At 38.6% G+C, this 23851-nt stretch overlaps 1 protein-coding gene across 1 annotated transcript in view; it reads left to right on the forward strand.

Moving 5' to 3' along the window:
- The first annotated feature begins 3060 nt into the window (after window positions 1–3060).
- UBE2U (ubiquitin conjugating enzyme E2 U) overlaps window positions 3061–23851 on the forward strand; it is a 43280-nt gene continuing 22489 nt past the window's right edge. Inside the window, 7 exon segments of the mRNA XM_034653617.1 lie at window positions 3061–3536; window positions 5017–5098; window positions 6070–6162; window positions 10661–10738; window positions 10741–10757; window positions 16681–16808; window positions 18252–18280. Of these exon segments, the coding sequence (XP_034509508.1) occupies window positions 3471–3536; window positions 5017–5098; window positions 6070–6162; window positions 10661–10738; window positions 10741–10757; window positions 16681–16808; window positions 18252–18280 (493 nt within the window). The 5' untranslated portion in view covers window positions 3061–3470.

The following is a 23851-nucleotide window of genomic DNA, read 5'->3' on the forward strand; positions in this document are numbered from 1 at the left end:
TGGTACTTCAGGAAGACTCTGAGAAGTATTTATGTCTTTCAGCACATGTAAGAGCTGGTTAGCCAGATAAAGAAGAAGAGGAAGAAAGTCCAGGTAGAGAGCCTAGGCAAGATGGTAGATAGAGGGAAAAGACAAGCAGGTCAGTGGTGCCACTTGAGCGGGCATCAATAAAGCGAGGGTCGTTATATAATAATAATATCACAGGAGGTTTTGCAGCACCATGTTAAGAAGCTCAGATTAACTCTGGAGTGCATGGTTTCTTAAGCTTTTCACATCATAGGCTAGCCTAAAATTAATGAATCCTGAGACCCCGTTCTTCCAAAAAAAAGTCTATTCGCAACACATGTACACACATAGATATACAGACACATACAAGGTTGCCACAGTTTTAGCCCCCCGACCCACACCCTGAGAAGTCAATCCACATTTAAAACCCTATAAATGGAGGTAGGGTAAGCTGGGGTGGTGAGGGAGATCTCTTGCACTGTTTTCAGCAGACTGGCATGACCACGTGTTGGTTTACGTATGTTACTATGAGGTATCCATGACACGCACGTCTGGAGGCAAGGAGTATAGTATAAAGATGTTCTGTGTTCTAGCAAGAAATAACAAGGCTGTGAGCTCAGGCACTGGTGATAAGGCTTGAGAAGAAGCTAGAAAAGCAGCAGGTCTTTGTGAGTGATTGAAGGTAAGTCGTGAGGAAGAGGAGTTGGAGGGGCCTTCAGATTTCTAGCTTGAGAAACTGAAGGAACAAAATGAAATAGAAGGCTGGTGGAAGGGAGGAAAGGTCATGGGTTCATTTTTGGACATTTTGAATTTGAAAATATCTTTGAAACAGTTGGCTAAGAACTAGGCAATTGAGTATACGAGGCTGAAGTCCTGAGGAGAGGTCCAGGAGGGGTCATATGAGAATTTACCAACTTGATTTTCATTGCATTAAAGTACAATATAAATAGCAATTTCTAAAAATTCAGAACAAAGAATGTTTTAATTTTACCTTTTTCTTTTACCTTAACATAATTTCCCATAGAACAAAATTTTAATTTTTTTTTTGAGAGAGAGGGGAGGGGGAGGGAAGGGGCAAAAGGAGAGAGAGAATCTCAAGCAGACTCCATGCTGAGCACGGAGCCCAATGCGGGCTTGATCTTATAACCCTGAGATCATGACCTGAGCTGAAATCAAGAGCCTGACGCTTAATGGACTGAGCCACCCAGGCGCCCCTAGAACAAAATTTTAAAGAAATAACAAAGGGTCCTGCATTAAGTATCACAGTGTTCCCCTGTGGAAGTCAAAAGAGCCACAGGACCAGCATGATATCAAGAAATCTAACTAAAACCCCCAAATTGGGTGCATTCTCTTCTCACTGAAGTGCCCTCTCTTCACTTGCACCTTACATTCACAGTCCTACATAAATCCAAGTTAAAATCTGATGGATATGAAAGGCAGCCAAAAATTTTTGATCTTAGATCCTGGTTGATGCTTTAATAGGAAAAATTCCTTTATACTCAGCTTTATGAAATATAGAATAAAATCATTTTATTGTGTCAAAATGTTAGTAAAATTAATATATTGTTGGGAATTTATAAGCTATCATACCTGGACATGCAACTGAACGTGGAGCCTTCCAAATGATTTCCCCCACAATCCAGTCTCCACAAAATAGCCAGAGTAATTTTGTAAATGTAAATCAGAGCACGACTCTCTAAGACTTAAAACCATCCAGTGGGTTCCCACTGCTATTCAAATAAAACCCAAATTCCCAGCCTGTACGGCCCTACCCTAATTACATCTCACTCATATCCTTTCAAGACCTCTGTGATTCCTTTTTTAAGCCTAGCTTTTTCCTGAGTAGAACTATTGTGTTTTCGTCTTCCTGAAGTATCTGCCCTCAATTTCATAAAGCTGGCTCCTTTTCATCTTATATTTTAGGTATCACCTCAAAATCCACTCCTGACAGAGGTCTTCCCTGACCACGATGTCTAACCCTCGCCTACCTGCTGAACTCTCAGTCACAATACTCTTTTATTGTCTACATGTCACTTATCACGTACTGAAGTTATGATTTTTATTTTGGGTATATGTGTTTTGTTTTTGTGTACTTTATTGTATACTGGAGCCATAAAGGCAGTCACTTCATTGAATTGTTCCACAGTACATAATAAGTCATTAATTAATATTTTTGGAATGAATGAACTAATTGAACTGACAAGTTTCCATTAAATTAGTAAAACAAATAAATAACCAAAAAACACTCTGAACAATGTTGCCAATTTCTGTAGTTGGCACTGGTGACTGAACACCTTCCAGTAGCTCACAGTCTGCCGGAGAAGACAATAGGCAATTGTGATCCAGTGTGACAAATGCTAACGGGGACATAAATATAGGGTCCTCTAGGTCAAAAAAGAGAGGAAACTAATCTTGTCTAAGAGGATCCCATAAGGAATCATGAGCAAAGTTAAATCTAAAAGATGAGTGAAGGAAAGGGGGGGGGAGAAAGGGTGGAAGGGATGTGGTAAATGTCTAGATAGAAGGAATAGCAGGAGCAAAACCCTGTCGCAAAAGAGGGGAACATGAGACATTTGAAGTCCTTCTCTGTTTCTGGAACATCCTCCCAAGGTAACTGTAGGGTATGATGACATAATTATGTATGCGAACGTATTATGAATGGTAGCTTGCTGTATAAGTTATGATTAATAAGCTCAGACTTGTACCTAATGATCACTTATTACCCCATAGTTTCTGGTATTTAAAGAAAAAGGAAAGCATTTCAGAGAAGGACTTCGAGTGAAGGATTCTGAAAGATCCTGGGATTTTATCCACCCTCTACACAAATTGGGTGCAGTCTACAACATAGGTGGACTGAGGTGGCTTGGGGTGGGGGTGGGGGGGCTGTTGCTTTGACAACGGATCCCACGGCCTGTCAAAGTGAAACGGTTTGACGATTGGCTGCGAAGGTTTCCAAAGACCTGCCCCCCGTCGCTGATTGGATGAGGGGCGGTCAAGCTCCACTGCTTTCCTGCAGGGTCCTGTTGCTTGGCAACCGATTTGCGGCCTCCAGCAACGCTGGCCCAGTCACACCTGTGAAGCGTAGACTACACCAACTAAGGGCCGCCCTCCGCTTCCACCTGTCACGCAGGCTTCGTGCACGACACGAGCTGTCCCAGGTGCTCCTGCAAGTTTGCCTTGAGACTGGGCTGTGGGCTGGCACTGCAGTGGCGCGCCGCAGTTGAGAAAGTGCCCGTTTTCCTTCTGGAAGTCTGAGTTGGGAGGAGTCAGAGATAAGAAAGTCACTCTTGTAAGCCCAACTTGGAGCCACTTATCTTGGGAGGACAGAGAGTTCTGGGGTTCTAGAAAACAAGTAATTTATGTGAGTTCGCTAGGTGTGGGAGAGTGACCCGTAATCTCGGACATCTGTCTCAGAGTAAACGCTTGGCGTGTGGGGACCAGTGCCAGACCCTAGCTGCCTTATCATGTACTGCAGAGCTTACTTCTTGCTGGAAAGAGACTTCCAAGAGTTGAAGGAGAACAATTTTAAGGTGAGTACTGGGAACCTGGAGGGATGTGTTTCGTTGGGGTACGAATGTTGAAAAGTATTTCAGCCTGTGTTTATGAGGCATAATCGAGTTAAACCTAATTTGCCACTACAGTGTTGTTATTTAATGAATCGATTGTACCATAACAGTCAGATTCTAATGAGAATTATGACTTCATAATAATAATAGTTAAAAATATTGAGCACATTGTGCTGAGGAATATATGTGTATTTAAGCCCTGACTATCAGATAGTGATGAGTAGGGACAGGGTTATGTTCATTAAGTCCAACATTATTAAATAAGTAGTGTTTTGTTTTACCTACCAGAAACCTAAGCCCCAGAAAGGTTCAGCAAATATTTGGCCCCAGGATTCCATCACAGGGCTTTCTGATTCCAAACCCCTTGCTCTTAAGTCTTAAGTTCTACTACTCACGGTCTAGTGCACTTTTCGCCAGATGCTATCATAATGCATAAGTGCCTTTCCCTTATAATTTTAACTCAGAGGAAGGCTTTGCCCAAATGCCACCACAGTGAGGTCCATAGGTGCCACAGGCTGATGTATCACTTATTTTACGGAGAATAAAAAATGGAAGGGGGGGAGTACTTACGAGAAATAATAGAAAGAAAGCCACCTTGGAGGGCTCAGAGAGCTGCCAGCAGTCACCTCAGGTGTAGTTCAGTGACATTGTTCTGTTTCCACCCATGCTATAGAAGTATTGGCTTCACTGGAGATGTTAGGGACAATTATTGAGTCCAACAACAATGCCAGACACACCAACCTAACATTTGATGTTGTTTGTTTCTGCTCTATCTGAACTTCGTGGTTCTCTGGTAAAAGTGAATTTGATGAAGAAGGAAGTGCTATGTAACTATAAATAATGTAGAAATAGAAATATAATGTTTATCCAGACTAACATTTAACATACTTAAATAACTATGTGGTTGGTTAGAAATATTTGTTGACTAAGTCTATCCCTTGGCATAAATGATAAACTTTTCCATTAAATACATTCTTGTCCCTCTATTGGGACAGTACCTCAAGCATAGGAAAATTTTATTTTTATATACAAACATAATTTTGGAGTTGTGTTTTTCTTGATGAAAATTTTCTGCTTCATGCCCCCCATATAGCATCCATATAGTTTTTTAAAGCTTTGAAGAAATGCATCTTTCCAACTGTTCCATCTTTTCTATTTGGAATCTTAAATTAGCTATTAATTTATATAAGCCACATCTCAAACTTGACTTTGTAGTCCCACTTGTGATTTCGATGCTTGTGATTTATTTTAAATTTACTTTTTTGTGTTTTTTTGGAATCTGTGTAATAAGACAATATATAATATACAACATCTCCCCAAATCAACAAATAAATAAATTTATCAGGAAAAGAAAATGTAGAGTTTTTAGAATTCACTGTAACTTGATTTTCAAAGCTGTGATATTAAATCTTTTCTTCTGCTTTGATTTTTTTTTAAATTAAAGGGTATTACTGCCTTTCCTGTAAGTGAAGATCTAATGGAATGGGGAGCTGATATTGAAGGTCTACAGAATACATTTTGGCATGGTTTGTGTTTTCCAAACCAATTTACTTTAAGTCTTTATGCCATTATTAGCCTATGTTCTTTACATGTATAATAAGGTTACAGTATATAAATTCTCTAGAATTCTAAAGGTATTCACATGTTATTTTTTCATCATGTGGCTTAATTTCTTGCCATTTGTTAATGTGGATGGGAATTTTAGATTTGAATTTTTCTTTATGCCAAATTTTAATGTTATTACACTTTTAAGAAGCAGACACAATAAAACATCAATTGGAAATATCATGTAAGTCTTCCATGAAATCAGAGAATATCTATCAAAATTCCTACTTGCATAAAAATCCCACAATTATCTCTCATTTTTTTCCTCTATGATTTTTCCCAAAATTTTCATAATTCTCAAGAAGACCGGGCCACTATAAACTTTAATGACCATGCACTCTTTCTTTGTGGATTAACAAAATGGAGCTGTTGAGTGAAGTAGGGGAGAAAAATACAAGTGGCTAATTACAATAAACTCTAATATGTTTTTGAACATATTGCTGAGAAGGCAGTGATTCATTAATTTTGCCTTGGAAAGTCAGAAATGGCTGGCTTCTCAAGGAAGCAACATTTGAGCTGAATCTTGAAGAATGGGTAAGAGTTTAGAAGGAGGGGAAGGAAATTCAGTCGAGTGAACAGCATGGCAAAAGCGTATAAACAAGAGATGGTTCTGGAACTGTGAGTTCAGTAAATATGAACATGCAGTGAAAAGGGCAAGTGTTAGGGGATGGAGTTAGTGGATGGAAAGGACTGGTGGGAAACAGACTGAAAACACAGTGGGATTAGATTGTGAGGAGCCTATTAGGCGATCTAGAGGACTCTCTGCCCTATGATCCGATTTGCTTATAATTAAAACTCTAGGGACCTCGAGCAGGCTAAGCTAAAGAGAAACTTCAGGTTTCAGTTAATCAATACAACATGACACTTCAGTAAAAATGTTTCTTTATCATAGGATTATTCTTCTAACTGACAATAAACTTTACATCACAGTACAATCTTGTCCCTCCAGTTGTGAAATTCCTAACAGTTCCTTTTCATCCAAATGGTAAATACCAAATGAGATTTTTATCATTGGGGCTCTGTCCCTATGATCCTTTTTCTTTATAAGTGTTTGATAATGTTTCTAAAAACTTGGTTATTGTATATTTAGCAAGCATGCTTATTGGGGAAAATATAAAAAGACAGAAAAAAAATTATCACTTTGAATCCTAATTCAGAGAGCTATTCCTCTCAACATTTAAACAAATTTACTTTCTTTTTACTATGTATGTATTTCTTCTACATAGTTGAAGTATTACATATGAAGTTTATAAAATTAAATATTTATTTCTGCATTATTAAACATTCTTAGATCATTTATAATGATTAATGATAAACTTAACTATTCTTGTATTCACTATTCTCATTGGATCTGATTTTTTATTATAAAAAATAATGCACTGACAAATTAACATTTTAGAAATGAGTTAGATTGCTATTCAAGTTATACACAAAATGAATTCCTGATGTATTAAAAAGTCTAAAAGTTTTAAATACTAAAAAGAAGAAAATCGAACAGAATTTTTAGTCAGCTTGGTGAGAGGCTTTTCTAAATATAATAAAACCTAGAAACTGAAAAAGCATGACACATTTAACTACATAAACTTTTAAAAACTTCTCTACAGCCAACAATATTATAAACAGAGACAAAATGCGTTGACTTTTGCAAACCAAGGTACAATATTTGCAATGTGTAAAACAGAGTATCTGCAACATATAAAGAGCACTTAAGAATCACTAAGAAAAAAGGCAGTAGAAAAACAGGCAAAGGTTATAAACAAACACTTGATAGAAGAAGCAACAAAAATAAACATAAAAAGATGTTCAGCCTCACTAGTAAGAAAATAAATGCATATTAAGACAAAAATTTATGATTTATTGCTTATGTTTACAAAATGTTAAAAATTTATACAATTTTAGTAGGGATGGGCAAACATGTGGGTGGGTGGGTTCTCTGATATAATGATGACTTCCGTGTGACCTTTTTGGGAAGAGGTTTGATAGTTTCTAATCAGCTGTAAAATGCAAATAGCCCTAAATACCGTGTTTATAAATTATTCCATAGAAACACTAGCGCAAGTGTGGAAGAGTATGTTTAATATTTAAAGATGTTTGTTCCCAGTAACAATTTTGGAAATAGAGAAAAGAGAAATAATCCCAGTGTCTGTTAATATAGGAATTTTTAAGTAAAATATCTTACAGCTGTATAAATAACAAGGAAGATATATAAAGCTAGACTTTTTGGTCCCTGCTGTTCCTAGAATATTCATTACCTGGCACATAGGTGGTGCTCAAATATTTTTTCATAAATATGTCCAGAAATATATTGATGATTTACTGTTAAATGAAAAAAAAAACCTTCAAAGAATAACACATAAGATATAATTCCATTTAATTAAAAAAACCCCGATACACACAGTCTCACACACACAGGTGTATATGTATATTTGTATAGACCAACTGGTAAATTTATTTTTTTTTAAAGATTTTATTTATTTATTTTGGAGAGAGAGAGCACACACATGCACATGCACACAAAAGGGGGGAGGGGCAGAGGGGGAGAGAGAGAGAGAATGAGAGAGAGAATCTCTCAAGCAGACTCCACGCTGAGCACAGAGCCTGACACAGGGCTTGATCTCAAGACCCTGAAGTCACGACCTGAGCCAAAAGCAAGAGTCAGATACTTAACCAGCTGAGCCACCCAGGTGCTCCTAGACCAACTGGTAATAACTCTAAAGAGTGGTATTAGTAGGCAAGGGAGCTTTCATATTTAACTTTATATACTTTTATATAATTTTTTCCAAGTATATTATTACTTTGTAATTAAAACTTACATTTAAGGTATAAAATTTATGGTACACAGTTCATTGCATACAGTTGCTATCATTTGCTTAACATAAACACAAATGGAATTGCTGGTTAAATGTGGTGGGGGGTCAGTGTTCTCATCCCCTAGTCCTCACACCTTCCATTTCCAGAGTACAGAGAACCTCTGACTCCAGGAGAGAAAGTACAGGAAACTTGTGATTGCTCTTCTTTCCCTCCTTCACTCCTTGAATGACTTACATATTGGGGAAATAGGAGGAAAAAATTGAACATGTGTGGTTCAGCACTTTCTCAACACTTTCTTTCTAGCCAGTCTTTCCTTAGAATGGGTGCCCTCTTGCTTTCTCCAGACAGGAAACAGGCAGACCTTCAGTTTGGGTGTTAAGTTCAAATCAGGGGGGCTTTTGTGGAGCTTGAGTAAAGCCATCGATCACATGCATTCTACATTTCAGTCTTACCTGCAGTAGAGTTGATGTTTTTTACTTCCATCTTTCAACACTTAGGTCTGTTTCATTATATATGAGCTTGGGAGGAGGGAAGTGTTATTTATTAGCCCCCAAACTCCAAAGAATGGCTCTATATAGTTCAAAGTCTTTAGATACATAAAGCCAAGTTGCCTTTCGGGATGTTTTTTAGACTTCTACCCATAACTCTATGAAGTCCTCATTTTAGCATTCTCCAAATCTGGGCATTGAAACTTGATAGACGTTTTTGCCAATTTGATAATGTCACTGTTATTTTAATAACCACTTCTCTGAATACTTGTGAGTTAAACATTTTTTTGTCCGTTGATTGTATTTCTTATTTTGTGAACCGTCAGACTTAACAATGTTATTAAATTGTCTTAGATATTGCAAATATTTCCCTTTGTCATTAATTTTTAAATTTTGCTTATGCTAGTTTTTTATATCTGGGATTTAAAATTTTTTATGTAGTCAAATCTATTAGTCTTATCCTTTGAGATTTTTGCAGTTACCTTTTTTTTTTAAAGATTTTATTTATTTATTCAACAGAGATAGAGACAGCCAGCGAGAGAGGGAACACAAGCAGGGGGAAGTGGGAGAGGAAGAAGCAGGCTCATAGTGGAGGAGCCTGGTGGGGCTCGATCTCAGAACGCCGGGATCACGCCCTGAGCCGAAGGCAGACGCTTAACTGCTGTGCCACCCAGGCACCCCTGCATTTACCTTTAAACTTAGATGATCCTTTCCCCAAACACAATCAAATCATTATTTTTAATATTCTTTTAGTTATTCCATAGTCTTATTTTTCATTTTTAACTCCATTCTTTTTTTTTTTTTTTAATACTGATTTAATTAATTTGTTAGGGCACAGGCCAAGTTTCTCTGTCTTTCCAATCTGTGTATAACAGAACAAAGCTGGCAGGGAGGTTTCGCCATCCTAAACGTGCGGGTATCATTTCTGGATGTAAGACTTTTACTCTGTGACCATTTCCAGCCAGTGGGAAGGGGAAAAGACAAAGAGGGCAAAACAGCTTCCTTTAGGAAGTATGATCTAGAAGTTGCACGCTTTCTTTCTTTCTGATAATATCTCACAATTTCTTTCTTTCTAATTTCTTTCTGCTGATATCCCATGATTACGGCTTAGCAACATGGCCACATCTTGCTGGAGGAAAAGCTGGGGAAACTGTGGGCAACTAGTATTTATCTAAAACCACACAGAGGGTGGAGATGGGCAGGCATAGTACTCCTTATTCCAGAAGAGGTAGAAGAAAGGAAGCCTAAATACCAAAGGACAATGAGTAATTTGCGCAGCACTTGTTAATGCCATTGGTTGATAATCTTCTTTTGCTGCTGAGTCATGATTGCGCTTTTAATATACAACAATTTTAATACATAGTAGGATTTGTTTCAAGGCTCTTATCACATTGTTTAATCTCATGTCCCACCCTGCGGTTATAATTATTGTAGTTTTACAGTCCAGTGTCAAATCAAGCACCTCTTTTTAACTTTCCAAAATTTTCTTTTCAGTGCATAACTTATTTTTTTTAAGATTTTATTTATTTATGTGACAGAGAGACAGCCAGCGAGAAAGGGAACACAGCAGGGGGAGTGGGAGAGGAAGAAGCAGGCTCCCAATGGAGGAGCCCGATGTGGGACTGGATCCCGCAACGCCGGGATCGCGCCCTGAGCGGAAGGCAGACGCTTAACGACTGCGCTACCCAGGCGCCCTTCAGTGCATAACTTTTTATTGCAAGATTTTTCTATAAGAGTAGAAATGTTTCTCTAGTCGTTTACAAAGTTGGTTTTTTTTTTTTTAATATATTAGACCATTATTAAGGGTATCTATGATTTGGGGGGATTTGCTACATGTCAGGTACTCTATTAAGTACTTTATTTTTTAATTCTTTTCAGTGAAGGAAGGTACTTTCATCATATCCCAATTTTACATATTAGGAAAGTGAGACCTAAAGAGGTAAAGTTAAATTGCTCAACATAGCGCAGCTGACAGGTGGGGCAGTCAACATTCAGATCTATGTGTGTCTGACACCAAAGCCCATGCTTTTAACAGTTACACTATATCAGCTGTCAGTCACATTCATTGAAAATACTTTTCTGCTTTGTCTTTTGCTTTCTGATTTTGCCTATGATATTTTGATCATGAATTGTAAATAATAATTGTATTAGATGTGTCAATATTCATATATTATTTTAATACAGTAGACCAAAATACTGGTCGGGCCTGTATAGATTTTTTGGATGACCCTGATAAGTGGAATACAAGCTATACCTTGAGCAGCACTTACTTGCCCTCCAGGTAAGAATGGATGAATATAATTAATATAATGTTCTTTAATACTTTCAACAATCCCAGTTATTCAAAATATAAGGATTACGATGTACAATGAATATTTAAATGTTTGAAGGATTTGAGTAAGCTTATTTAAATCAATATTTTTACACCAAGGCTATAAAGTGGAACTTATAAAGATTTTTTTTTTTAAAGATTTTGTTTGTTTATTTATTTGTCAGAGAGAGCACAAGCAGGGAGAGCAGCAGGCAGAAGGAGAAGCAGGCTCTCCACTAAGCAAGGAGCCCGATGTGGGACTCGATCCCAGGACCCTGTGATCGTGACCTGAGCCAAAGGCAGGCTTAAAACTGAGCCACCCAGGCATCCCAAGATTATTATTTTAAAGTGAAATTGATAGTTACTGCCCTTTACAATGAAAGAATATATGTTTCATTTTAAAAAGAACTGGATGGTTTCAATTCTAGAAATATAGTCTCAAGTTTTCTTTTGGCTTCTAACTTTTTACTTCATAATATTGGAAATGATCTTTCCTCATTCATGAATTTTGCCTTCCTCAGAAAGGTGTATCAAATGACTACTACTTAAAATGTTCAGCTTTATCTTTTGTTGCTCACAGTGCTAGCTACTTGCTCTTTTATAAACTTTCATATCAAATCCAGTGAACAATTAAAGCAGGGAGTTTTTCATCCCCTCAGATTGATGTCTGTTTCTGGAATGGACCTTTACCCCCTGGATTCATGGTCCTTAGAAGCATGCCTCAGCGTTCTGTTATTTCTGACCCTCAAAAAAACCTCCTTTCTCATCTGGTGCTAAAGTAAGTTATTTCAGTGGCACTTGCTTTGACCACCTATAATCTGGCTCAGTGATGTTTCTGTGGACCTACTCGTCATTAATAGTATCTGAAGATAAACTATTAAATTTTGATTATTTGGAATACTTACAGAATGAAGTATTGTGTATGAATTGAATTCCCTCAATCACGTAAAATTATAATACAAATCCCATTTCTTATTTTTGAAAAAAATTGTCTAGTCATCTTAGTATACTGAGAAAAGCAATCTTTCTTAGAGATTAAAGGTTCAAACTTATTCATTCATTCTACAAATATCTGTTGAGCTCCTACCTGTGCTAGGCCATATTCAGGGAGAGACATTTGAGCAAAAACTGTAAAGAGGTGAGCATGATATGCAAATATCTGGAGTTGATCTTTTTGATTCCTTCAAACTGAGTCATAGTCCTATCTCTTCTACCTGGATTAGGATCTGCCTTAAGATTAGTAAAACTGAGGGGCGCCTGGGTCACTCAGTCGGTTTAGCATCTGACTCTTGATTTTGGCTTAGGTCATGATCTCAGTGTGGTGAGATGGAGCCCCACATCCGGCTCTGCACTCAGCAGGGAGTTTGCTTGAGATTCCCTCTCCCCTCTCCCTCTGCCTCCCCCCACCCCAGCAGAGACTGTGTGCTCTCTCTGTCTCTTTCTCTCAAATAAATAAATAAAGCTTAAAAAAAAAAAAAAGGAATAGTAAAACTGGATGTTTGAAGGCTCAGCAGGAAGTCAGCTTGGAATTTACTCTTTCCTTCTCCCGCTGCCCCTCCCCGCCATTAGTACTACTTATCCAGAGCACGCTGTTTCTCTCTAAAATAAAATAATAAAAAAAAGATAGTAGAAAGGAAAAGAAAATCACTGATAATCATAAAGAAAATCCCTAACCCTACTATGATTAGCATTTCCCTCTAATGTTTTCTCCCCTGATTTTGTTTAAAATCTTTCAGTTGCACATTCACTGCAGGGTTAGCCTCAGTTCTATTGCCTGACAAAGGATCTACTCGTCTTCACACCTGGGCTTCAGACTCTCCCTAACAGCACTGAGCAGCTCTGCTCCTATTGTATCTTCATGCTTTTCTTCACTCACAGTGCTTGGTTCAATTCAGGTTAAAAAACATAGAGTTCTCAATTCTAAAGTTACAAACCCAAGCAAGTCTTGAACCTTAAAAAGTGCTCAGTCACTGACAACCCATTTTCTCCTTCCCTCTTGCTCTATCTGGGAAGCAGTTGCATACATTGGAAGAGTCAGGGCCGATAAGTCCTCCACTGCGGTGCCTTTCCTGACTTTCTTTTGGAAGTAGAATTGATGGCTTTGGTATTTGAGGGATTTCTTTTGTCTCCCACCCATTGAGTGGTACTCTAGGCAAATGTCTATGAGAGGACTGTAATACTGTAATGCACATACTGTTTTCTTTCTTTCTTTTTTTTTAAAAGATTTTATTTATTCATTTGACAGAGAGAGAGACAGCCAGCGAGAGAGGGAACACAAGCAGGGGGAGGTGGGAGAGGAAGAAGCAGGCTCCCAGCGGAGGAGCCCAATGTGGGGCTCGATCCCAGAACACTCCAGGATCACGCCCTGAGCCGAAGGCAGAGACCCAATGACTGAGCCACCCAGGCACCCCTGTTTTCTTATCTGTCTTCTGCTATTGAACTACAAGTTCCTCGAGGTCAGGGAATAGGTCCAATCATGTCTGATTCCCCAGTACCTACAAAAGACAGTGCTGACAGTAGATACTAAGTAACACAAATGAAAGAATGAACCTGAATTTTTTACATTGTTCCAAATATGGTTTATATGTATAAATTATTTGACCTATTTATTTTTCACTTACCATTTTATTTCAAGTAATTTTCATATTGCTGCAGTTAATATTTTTTTTAAAGGTTTTATTTATTTATTCGACAGAGATAGAGACAGCCAGCGAGAGAGGGAACACAAGCAGGGGGAGTGGGAGAGGAAGAAGCAGGCTCCCAGCAAAGGAGCCTGATGTGGGGCTCGATCCCACAACACCGGGATCACGCCCTGAGCCGAAGGCAGATGCTTAACGACTGCGCCACCCAGGCGCCCCTGCAGTTAATATTTTAATGGCTATTTAATAGTTCCTTCAAGGTCAGCACTGCCCAGTAGAACTTCCTGCACCGATGGGAATGTCCAATATCTGCGCTGTTCAATACAGTAGGCACTAGACATGTGGCTACTGTGCACTTGAAATGTGGCTAGTGTAACTGAGAACTGGGTTTTTCATTTATTTTGTTTAATTTCAATTTAAATAGCCACATATGGCTAGTGCCTATGTAATGGACAGTACATGGATGGACCATAATTTCTGAATATTTCTCTTTGAATAATAGATGAAACATATGTATAATTATCACATTATTATTCAAGGGAGTAGCATTTGAAATGGTGTTTAAAATATTTTAAAGTCTAAATATACTAATCATCTCCTCTTAAAATTGTTATAATCTTATAAAAGGTTATAAGAACACTTATACTTCAATATATAATGCAAAGGTAAATAGCAACACTCATCCATAACAGGAATTCCAAATTCATGGGCTTTAATTAGAGATTATAAATTGTTCCTACTGTTGCAGTTTTTTATTGATGCTCCAGTTTTTTGTACTTATCCTCTGGAAAGTTGCTTATGTTGTTCCACACTATCACATGGCTAATTTAAAAGTTGGACCTTGGGATGCCTGGGTGACTCAGTCGGTTAAGCATCTGCCTTCAGCTCAGGTCATGATCCCAGGGTCCTGGGATTGACTCCCACATCGGGCTCTTTGCTCAGCAGGAAGCCTGCTTCTCCCTCTGGCGCCCCCCCCCCATGTGTGCGTGTGCTCTCTCTCTCTCTCTGACAAATAAATAAAGAGAATCTTCAAAAAAATAAAAATTGGACCTTTACTTTTTACTATTTTAGCAGGGTGTCTGATTCATACATTTTAATATATTCCAGTTCTTAAAAATCACTAAGTATACTTAGTAGCTTGTGTACACATAATATGACAAGGTCTTAGGCATAGTGTCAATGCAAAGACTACTGAATAAACTTTACCAGATGTGTCTCTCTGAGTAGAATTATCATTCCAGCCAAAGACCAAAAGCTTACTCTTGAAGATAAGTTTCATCTGCTTCCTACCCACTTTGAAAGGTATAGTGCAATCCACACTGAATCCTTATTTAAGCAACTCAGAATATTCTTGGAGATACAGCTCAGATATGTTTTCCAAACAGAAAAATTCAATTAACAGCAGTAAATTATTATTGCCTTTGAAATATCAGATGTCAGATTATTGCTTTCATTAGCGATGACTGTCGTCATTTCTGTGACACTTAAGTCACAGTTATCCACTATGACCTTCAGCTACACTTAGGTTTTCTGGTAGTTATTATTTTGGTTATATTTTATTATCTAATTTTCATGTTATAATATTCAAAATATGGAAGTTATTGAATAAGTATTTGCAATTTGGGCAAATAAATAATTTTGATGTGCCAGATAAATAAGACTAGCAGAACTATTAAGTTACTACTGGTCCCCTATTTTGTCCAGGTACACATATACTATAGCAGGCAAAATCTTATTTTATTTTATTTTTTTAAGAGCTTATTTATTAGAGAAAGAGCACGAGCAGGGGGAGCAGTGGAAGCAGATTCCCTGCTGAGCAGGGAGCCTGTTGTAGGGCTCCATCCCAGGACCCCAGGGTCATGACCCCAGCCAAAGGCAGCCACTTATCCGACTGAGCCACCCAGGCGGCAGACAGAATTTTAAAGATATCCCTCCAAGGTTCCCATCCTCTGGTTATTCAATCTAATCTACATACTGCTATAAAAGGGCTTTGCAGATGGAATTACAGTTAATCAGCTTACCTTAAAATAGGAAGGTTATCCTGAATTATAGAGGTGGACCCGAAGTAATTATATGACCCCTTAACAATAGAAGATGAAGGCAGAAGAGTCGCTCAGAGAAATAGAGTAGAAGAAGGAGAATGGATGTGGCAGGAGGGAACATCAGAAAGATTCCCAGTATAAGAAGGATTTTTCATACTCAATTGCTCCGAAATGTAGGGGTTCAGATGTAATTTGCAAGAGACCTCTTGGAGCTAAGGATGGCCCCCAGCTAACAGCCAGTAAAGAAACAGGGACCTCAGTCCTACAAATGCAAGGGACTGAATTCAGCTAAGAAACAACCTGAACAAGGTTGAAAACAGATTCTTTCAGAACCTCTGAGAAGAACCCAACCAGCTGACACTTTGATTTTAGTCTTAGTAAATCTGGAAAAGAGAAACCAGACTGTCCACCTCAGATTTGCCACCTACAGAAATGTGAGATAATAAGTTGGTATTGTTTTAAGCTGCTAAATTTGTGCTAATTTGCTACAGCAGCATAGAAAACTATACATACCAAATTCATTCACTGTACTGGAGGGATGTTGAAGTATACACAGCCTTATCACATATGTTTGTTTATCCATGACCTATATATGATCTTATGTTAAAAATTAAACTTATTTTTTTAATGGAAATGTTTCAGTGGGGGCATCTGGGTGGCTCAGTCATTAGGCATCTGCCTTAGGCTCAGGTCATGATCCCAGGGTCCTGGGATCGAGCCCCGCATTGGGCTCCCTGCTCAGCAGGGAACCTGCTTCTTCCTCTCCCACTCCCCCTGCTTGTGTTCCCTCTCTCACTGTCTCTCTCTCTCTCTCTGTCAAATAAATAAATGAAATCTTAAAAAAAAAAAAAAAGGAAGCGTTTCAGTGTTTCCTAATGTTTAGTTTCCTTTATATATTCCTAATGTTTAGTTTCCTTTACATATAAATTGAATTTAAATCCATGTGATAGAAAGGAATAGGCTAGAGGAAGGAACTTGTAACTTGATTTGATCCTAATGTTTGGCTCATGAATGTACAGAATAACACCAAGACAGACCAAGAGTTTCTTGAGAGTGGGAACTATGTCTCATTTGTCTTTGTATCTGTCTCCAGATGGATACATAATAGCCGTGTAATAAATGCTTGTTACTGTAGTATGTGCTGGCTTGTTTTTTTTCTCTAGCAGAAGAGTTTACTTTAAAAACCTGAACTTTTACATTTTTTTCCTATAGGTTATGCTTTCTAATCCAGCGCTAGAAAATCCCGTGAATTTGGAAGCAGCCCAAAGGCTGATTAAAGATGAGTCTCTGTACAAACAAGTAGTTCTAGGACTTTTCAACGAACCATCACAAAGTAAGAAGTGCCTACTTATTATTTTTGCCAATTATTAATTATGCATTTATAGCAAATAAGTGATCTAGCAAATAATTGTTCTATAAGGGAATATTTTCTGCATCCATTTTCAGTATTGGAATCATACTAAGATTTCTCCTATTGCACCTCTTTGTCAAGCCAGTCATTTATCAAAAAGGCAATCAAAAAGTGGTTCTTCTTTATCAGTGATCATAAGCTTATATTTTTAAATGTTATGGTCATATGGATGGGTGGTACTGACTGAAACTTATTTACGCATCATAAAGATACGACATCTGATTTTAACTCTTTGATCTATGATGGATATTTCCCAGATTTCACCTTCAGTACCCCAGATCTCACTGAACTGGGACTCTTTTCCTCTTGATTTGCAAAATGTTCAGCTTTTGTTCTGAAGAGTTCATCTCCAAGATATTCCTTCTAGGAGTCCATGTGGAAATCACACCTGAGACTCTTCAGTCTTTCTGCTCTATTGACCAGTGGTTTGTTTGTTTTTGCTCTGTTTTGTTTTGTTTTTTGATACCTTGTTTTGCTCACTCTTATCCTGCCAGTGACCTCTTCTTGACTTAGCGCAGTGTCTCCACTGTGCCTGTGTTCACTCTGCAGTTAGCAGAATAATGCTGTTGGCTCCTTATGCCCAGAGGGGTTCATCGCAAATGAGGGTTGGGGCCCTAGTGACACATAGTTCTTTCTTCTCTATCCTGCCCCTCCTTCTTCCAGCCATATGCAGCAGCTAGGCATAGTAGCTGCTATCATTACCCCCCTAACAGCAAGCCTTGCTGTTCAGACTCGTTCTGTCAAACTGATCTCTCATGTGCTTTATTTTCCCCCAGATGTCCCCTGTTTCTTTTTCCCCTTCCAGGGCCTGCCAGTCCATTAGCTAGGTCTGTACTAGCTAGTTCAAGTGCTCCTCCACAGGGCTGGGGTCTGGTGCAAATCAAGCAGTGTTGATCAGGCATCCTTTTTGGTATCCTCAAACATGGCGTGATTGTCATGGAGTCCCTCAAACATTCCCTGACAGTTCTGACGCTGGTTTGTGCACACAGGAGTCCTGGTGCGTCACTCTGACCACATGTCTGACCTCCCAGAACACGGTAGCATCCACTACTATGTCCTCTGTGCTCACTTACTATCTGTGGAATGAAGAATGAACAACTTATATCACTTAGCCCTTCACTGAGCCCTGCAGTACTGTCATTATAAAGAAATATTCTGTAACAAAGTTATATCCATGGTCTGGTAAATGGAAATTTTAAAACTGGTTTTAAAGGATCATCTACAGTAAATGATTCTGTGCAATAGAGTTTGGGTTTGGCCTGCCAAAAGGAAGGATGAGAAAGCAACTGAAGAGAAGTCAGCCCTTCCTTTTGTCCTCCTGCCTAGTACATGCCATCCTTCACTCCTTTCGTTCTCCAGCTGTACCATCAAGTGAGACAGAAAAGCTGCCCCAGTTGCCAAGTCACCCTGCGGATAAGCAGCAGCAAACAGTACTTTGGTGGGTTTTCGCTATATTCTTTAGTTATGCTGGTGGGATACGTGGGAATCCAAGAAGTAAATAGTTACCAGCTTGCTTGCCGTCTCAGCCAGACTAGGAGTGGTAGCCTCGGGTACCATGAAGAGAGTGACTTCCTGCAGCTTCCAGGGGAAAGAGTATCCGTGATACAGCAGACACAGCTGCTAAGGGAGCAGGGGAGAAGGTGCAGAAAACTCCTGCACTCTAAATTAGATGATAGTCTACAACTGTGGGTTTCTGTGAAAAACTGCATCCAGTGAGAATTAATTACTTGTAACAACTTGAAAAACAGTCTCACTAGAATGCTACAAGAATCATCTTTCATATAATTTAAAATGTTAAGAGATCTAGAAAAAGCATAAAGGGAATTACCACATTTTCAGGTAACACAAAACTGAAACAGATAGTTAATTGTATAAATGAGAAAGTCAAGAGGCAGCGAACTGTATCATCTCTGTAGGCATTGAATATAGGCCAGAAATATATCCTCAGTACCCAAGGTAGTGTGTGGTTGTAGGTATTGAATAAAAATTTGTAGAAAGAACAAATGAAAAAATCCATGCAAACTCAGATCCTGGTTTTACTTCACAGTTTACACAGTGCTTTCACATACATTTAGTCATCTGATCCTCAGCTTCTCCCTCCACGGGAAGCCGAGGATCAGTGATGAAGTGGTTGGCTTGAGGCCACAGAGAGCAAGCTGCAGAGCCAGGGCTGTCAGCCTAGGCATTCCCCTTCCTGGGCCTCCAGATTTAATGGGATGAGCATTAAGTCATTCATTTGGGATCAAAGGTTTAAAATTTCCAAGTAAAGAATGGGAGAAGCCTGACTCAATAGCAGAAATCTACGCAACAATTCTTGCAGAGCTATTTGATCACAAACTTAATGTGAACCACTAACAGAAAAAGCCCTTCCACTAAGCATGTGTCATATGATAATTCTGCCCTCCTCTGATGCGGCCGCGGGCCCTCATCTGGAATACCAGCATGCTCAGTCTGGAGCATCACATTTCCTGAGCTGAAGAAACGGTGTATGTTTAGCTAGTGGAAGAAATGACAAAAGGAAGTTGTAAAAGCTGTTTTCAAATATTTGAAGGACTTTCATATAGAAAAGGGCAATTTCTTCTCTGTTGTTTCAAAAAACTGAAGTAGCTACAATCAGCTGTACCTTCTCCAGGCCTACTAGGTTGTAGCCACTATAGTCCAGAATCTGCAGGCGGGGCGCTGGTGCGCTGGAACGTACCTTGACTATATGGGGGTCTTTTCCCTCATCATCAGTGGTCTGCAACTAATTTTGCTATCCTAAGCCTGAGTCTGGTATTTGGTATGCAGACACGCAAATGCCTCTCATTCCCCAAACTTTCCATAATGTGTCGTTTGCCTAGCCTGCGCAGCTAGGTCTCGGCCTTGGTGTTTTGACAAGAACACGCCAAGCTCTGAGCTCAAACCCAGCTGGTGGAGGTCCCGATGACCTTCCCAAATCTTGCCTTCCTCTTTTGGGCCTGGACCCTCTCTCCCTACTGATAGTGAGGGTGCTCACATACACCAGACTGTCTGGGACAGTCCTGATATAATTATATCTAGCACCCCGTTTGACTCTGTGCTCCATCTTGAACAACAAATTACAAAGTCAGTTGGGTGCCTGACTAATCTGTCCTACAAGCAAAAGCCACAGTAGTTACAGCATCCCAGGTGGTAACGCCCATCCAGGTCCCAGCTGGCCAAACCGGAGGAAGAATTTTCTAAAAATTCAAGTTGCTTAAGAATGGAGAAGGCTGTTGTCGGGACACCTGGATGCCTCAGTTTGTTAAGCATCTGCCTTCAGCTCAGGTCATGATCGCAAGGTCCCTCTCCTCTGCCTGCTGCTNGGGCCTGGACCCTCTCTCCCTACTGATAGTGAGGGTGCTCACATACACCAGACTGTCTGGGACAGTCCTGATATAATTATATCTAGCACCCCGTTTGACTCTGTGCTCCATCTTGAACAACAAATTACAAAGTCAGTTGGGTGCCTGACTAATCTGTCCTACAAGCAAAAGCCACAGTAGTTACAGCATCCCAGGTGGTAACGCCCATCCAGGCCCCAGCTGGCCAAACCGGAGGAAGAATTTTCTAAAAATTCAAGTTGCTTAAGAATGGAGAAGGCTGTTGTCGGGACACCTGGATGCCTCAGTTTGTTAAGCATCTGCCTTCAGCTCAGGTCATGATCGCAAGGTCCCTCTCCTCTGCCTGCTGCTCCCCCTGCTTGTGCTCTCTCGCTGTCAAATACATGAATAAATTTTAAAAAAAAAAAAAAAAAAAAAAAGAATGGAGAAGACTACCTTGGCAGGTAGTATCACTAACAGCCTGCTTTGAGAACTGGTTTTCAGTTAGTCGAGTTCAAGAGCTCTTTTTCACGGATGTGGTGAGAGAGCTTCTTGCTCAGTGTCAGGAGTTGGGCTAGGGAATTTTTCAAGTACCTTCCAACTTCGGCTTCAACTTGTTTATGAAAACTTGGAAGAAGGAGGAGAAAAGATCTGGAAGGAGCTAATGCATAACAACTGTCTTGCTTCCCAGCTTCTGAGTATTGCTACTTATTTTCTAATGTGTCACAAGGGATTTATATAAGCCTTTATGTCCTTTTTTTCCCCAGTCTGAGTGATTTTTATTTCTATGTGGATAGTCAAATAATATTTATTCTGTTTATAATTTTTTTAAAAGCATAAGGTTTATATAATCTTAAAAAATCTTTGGTTGAAAGAAAATAGAAGAGTATAAAAATAGTAAAACTCAGGAATGGTGGCCACACCTAACATAATTTTTCTTTTAGCGAGACATATTCCTGTAGCTTTTGTTAAATAAAGGAGAGTCATGCTATGAAGTTTCAGATTCTTATCTGAGTAAACTGTAATATAGTAACTGACAGATATTTTGACAGAGTGATAATGAGAATACAGAGGAATTACAGAAATATCAGGGATATTATAATACTAATTTACATTATATAGCTTTAAAATCTGGTCATTGTGCAAATACATCCCATTCTTCTTGTGGTTAGGAAGATGTTATGATAGGCATTTGCTCCATCTTCAGTTCAAGCCTCCAATTAAGTTTTTGGGTTTTTTGTTTCATCCTCCTAACAGTAGAACAATTTTAAAGAAAATTGTTAATACGCTTAAAGTAGGTGATAACTCATAGGATTTCTGGTTTTGTTTTGTTTTGTTTTTCTCTTTAGAGGGACTGCTTTTTGTTGTTAGGTGTAAGATTACCCCTTCCCCTGGAAAATATGCTTTCTGGATGTCAAAGAGAAAGAGATTTATTCCAATAGCACAGCTTATTCATGAAAGAACGTGAGCTTTAGCGCCAGCCTTCAGACCCAGTTTGGTTGTTGAGGATTACATTGTTGTTATAGGTCGTCTGTTATCCACAGATGTCAAGAGATGTGGAGATCAAGTTTAACAGGATGGTGCACGTGGGTCAACTTGGTGGAGTTACAAACCTCTTTTCTTCTTGTTTATATTTCGTTGTATNTCTTTTCTTCTTGTTTATATTTTGTTGTATCAGGTAGTGCAGTAACTTTCAGCAAAATATCTAGTTGCTAGTTTTAACTAAAAATATTATTTATTTTCTATCGAAGAAATATTTTCACAGCTTCAAAGAACAAATGATGTGAATTGTTTCTTTAAATTCATATATTTTTTTAATTCCAGAATAGTTAACATACAGTGTTGTATTCATTTTGGATATACAGTATAGTGATTCAACAATTCTATACATTATTCAGTGCCCCCCGTGATAAGTGTACTCTAATCCCCTTCACTGATTTCAGTTATCCCCCCACCCACTTCCCCGCTGGTAATGACCAGTTTGTTCTCTGTAGTTAAGAGTCTGTTTTTGGGTTTGTCCCTTTTTTGTTTTGTTTGTTTCTTAAATTCCACATATGAATGAAATCATGTGGTATTTGCCTTTCTCTGACTGACTTATTTCACTTAGCATAATACCCTCTAGATCCATCCGTTGTTATAAATGGCAAGATTTCATTCTTTTTAATGGCTGAGTAATATTCCATTTGTGTGTGTGTGTGTGTGTGTGTGTGTGTGTGTGTGTGTGTGTGTATCTTACCTCTTCTTTATTTATTCATCTATCAGTGGATACTTGGGTTGCTTCCATATTTTGGCTTTTGTAAATAATGCTGCAATAAACATAAGGGTGCATATATCTTTTTGAATTACTGTTTTCCTATTCTTTGGGTAAACATCCAGTAACGGAATTATTGGATCTCATGGTAATTCTATTTTTAATTTTTTGAGGAATCTGCATACTGTTTTCCACAGTGGCTGCACCACTTCACATTCCCACCAATAGTGCACAAGGATTCATTTTTCTCCATATCCTTGCCAGTACTTGTTGTTTCTTGTGGTTTTTATTTTAGACATTCTGATAGGCCTAAGGTGATATCTCATTGTGGCTTTGATTTGCATCTCCCTGATGATGAGTGATGTTAAGCATCTTTTCATATGTCTGTTGGCCATCTGGATGTCTTCTTTGGAGAAATATTTGTTCGTGTTTTCAGCCATTTTTAATTGGATTTTTTGGATTTTTTTGGTGTTGAATTATGTAAGTTTTTAAATATATTTTGGATATTAACCCTTTATCAGATAAGTTGCTTGCAGGTATTTTTTCCCATTCAGTAGGTTGCCTTTTAGTTTTGTTGATTATTTCCTTTGCTATGTAGAAGCTCTTTATTTTAATGTAGTCCCAATAGTGTATTTTTGCTTTTGTTTCCCTTGTCTCAGAAGACATATCTAGTAAAGTGTTGCCATGGCCGATGTCAGAGAAATTACTGCCTGTGCTCTCTTATAGGATATTTATGGTTTCAGGTCTCACATTTAGGTCTTTCATCCATTTTGAGTGTATGTTTATGTATGGTGCAAGAAAGGGTCCTGTTTCATTCTTTTGTATGTAGCTGTCCGGTTTTCCCAGCACCATTCGTTGAAGAGACTTCTTTCTATTGCATATTCATGCCTCCTTTGTCATAGAATAATTGACCATGTAATTGTGGGTTTATTTCTGGGCTTTCTATCCTGTTCTATTGATCTATGTGTCTCTTTTTATGCTAATACCACACTGTTTTGATTACTATGGCTCTGTAGTGTATCCTGAAACCTGGTATTGTGATACCTCCAGTTTTGTTCTTCTTTTTCAAGATTGCTTTCGCCATTTGGGGTCATTTGTGGTTCCATACAAATTTTAGGATTATTTGTTCTAGTTCTGTGAAAAATGGGGCTGGTATTTTGATAGGGGTTGCCTTAAATCTTGTAGATTGGTTTGGGTAGGATGAACACTTTAACAGTATTTGTTCTTCCAATCCATGAGCATGGAATATTGTTCCATTTTTTGTGTGGTCTTCACTTTTTTTCATCAGTGTTTTATAGTTTTCAGAATATAGTTCTCTTCCCTCCTTGGTTAAATTTACTCCTAGGTATTTTATAATTTTTGTTGCATTTGCCAATGGAATTGTTTTCTTAATTTCTCTTT

This window comes from Ailuropoda melanoleuca, chromosome 2 (assembly GCF_002007445.2).
Source record: "Ailuropoda melanoleuca isolate Jingjing chromosome 2, ASM200744v2, whole genome shotgun sequence".
In the NCBI taxonomy this organism is placed as follows: domain Eukaryota; kingdom Metazoa; phylum Chordata; class Mammalia; order Carnivora; family Ursidae; genus Ailuropoda; species Ailuropoda melanoleuca.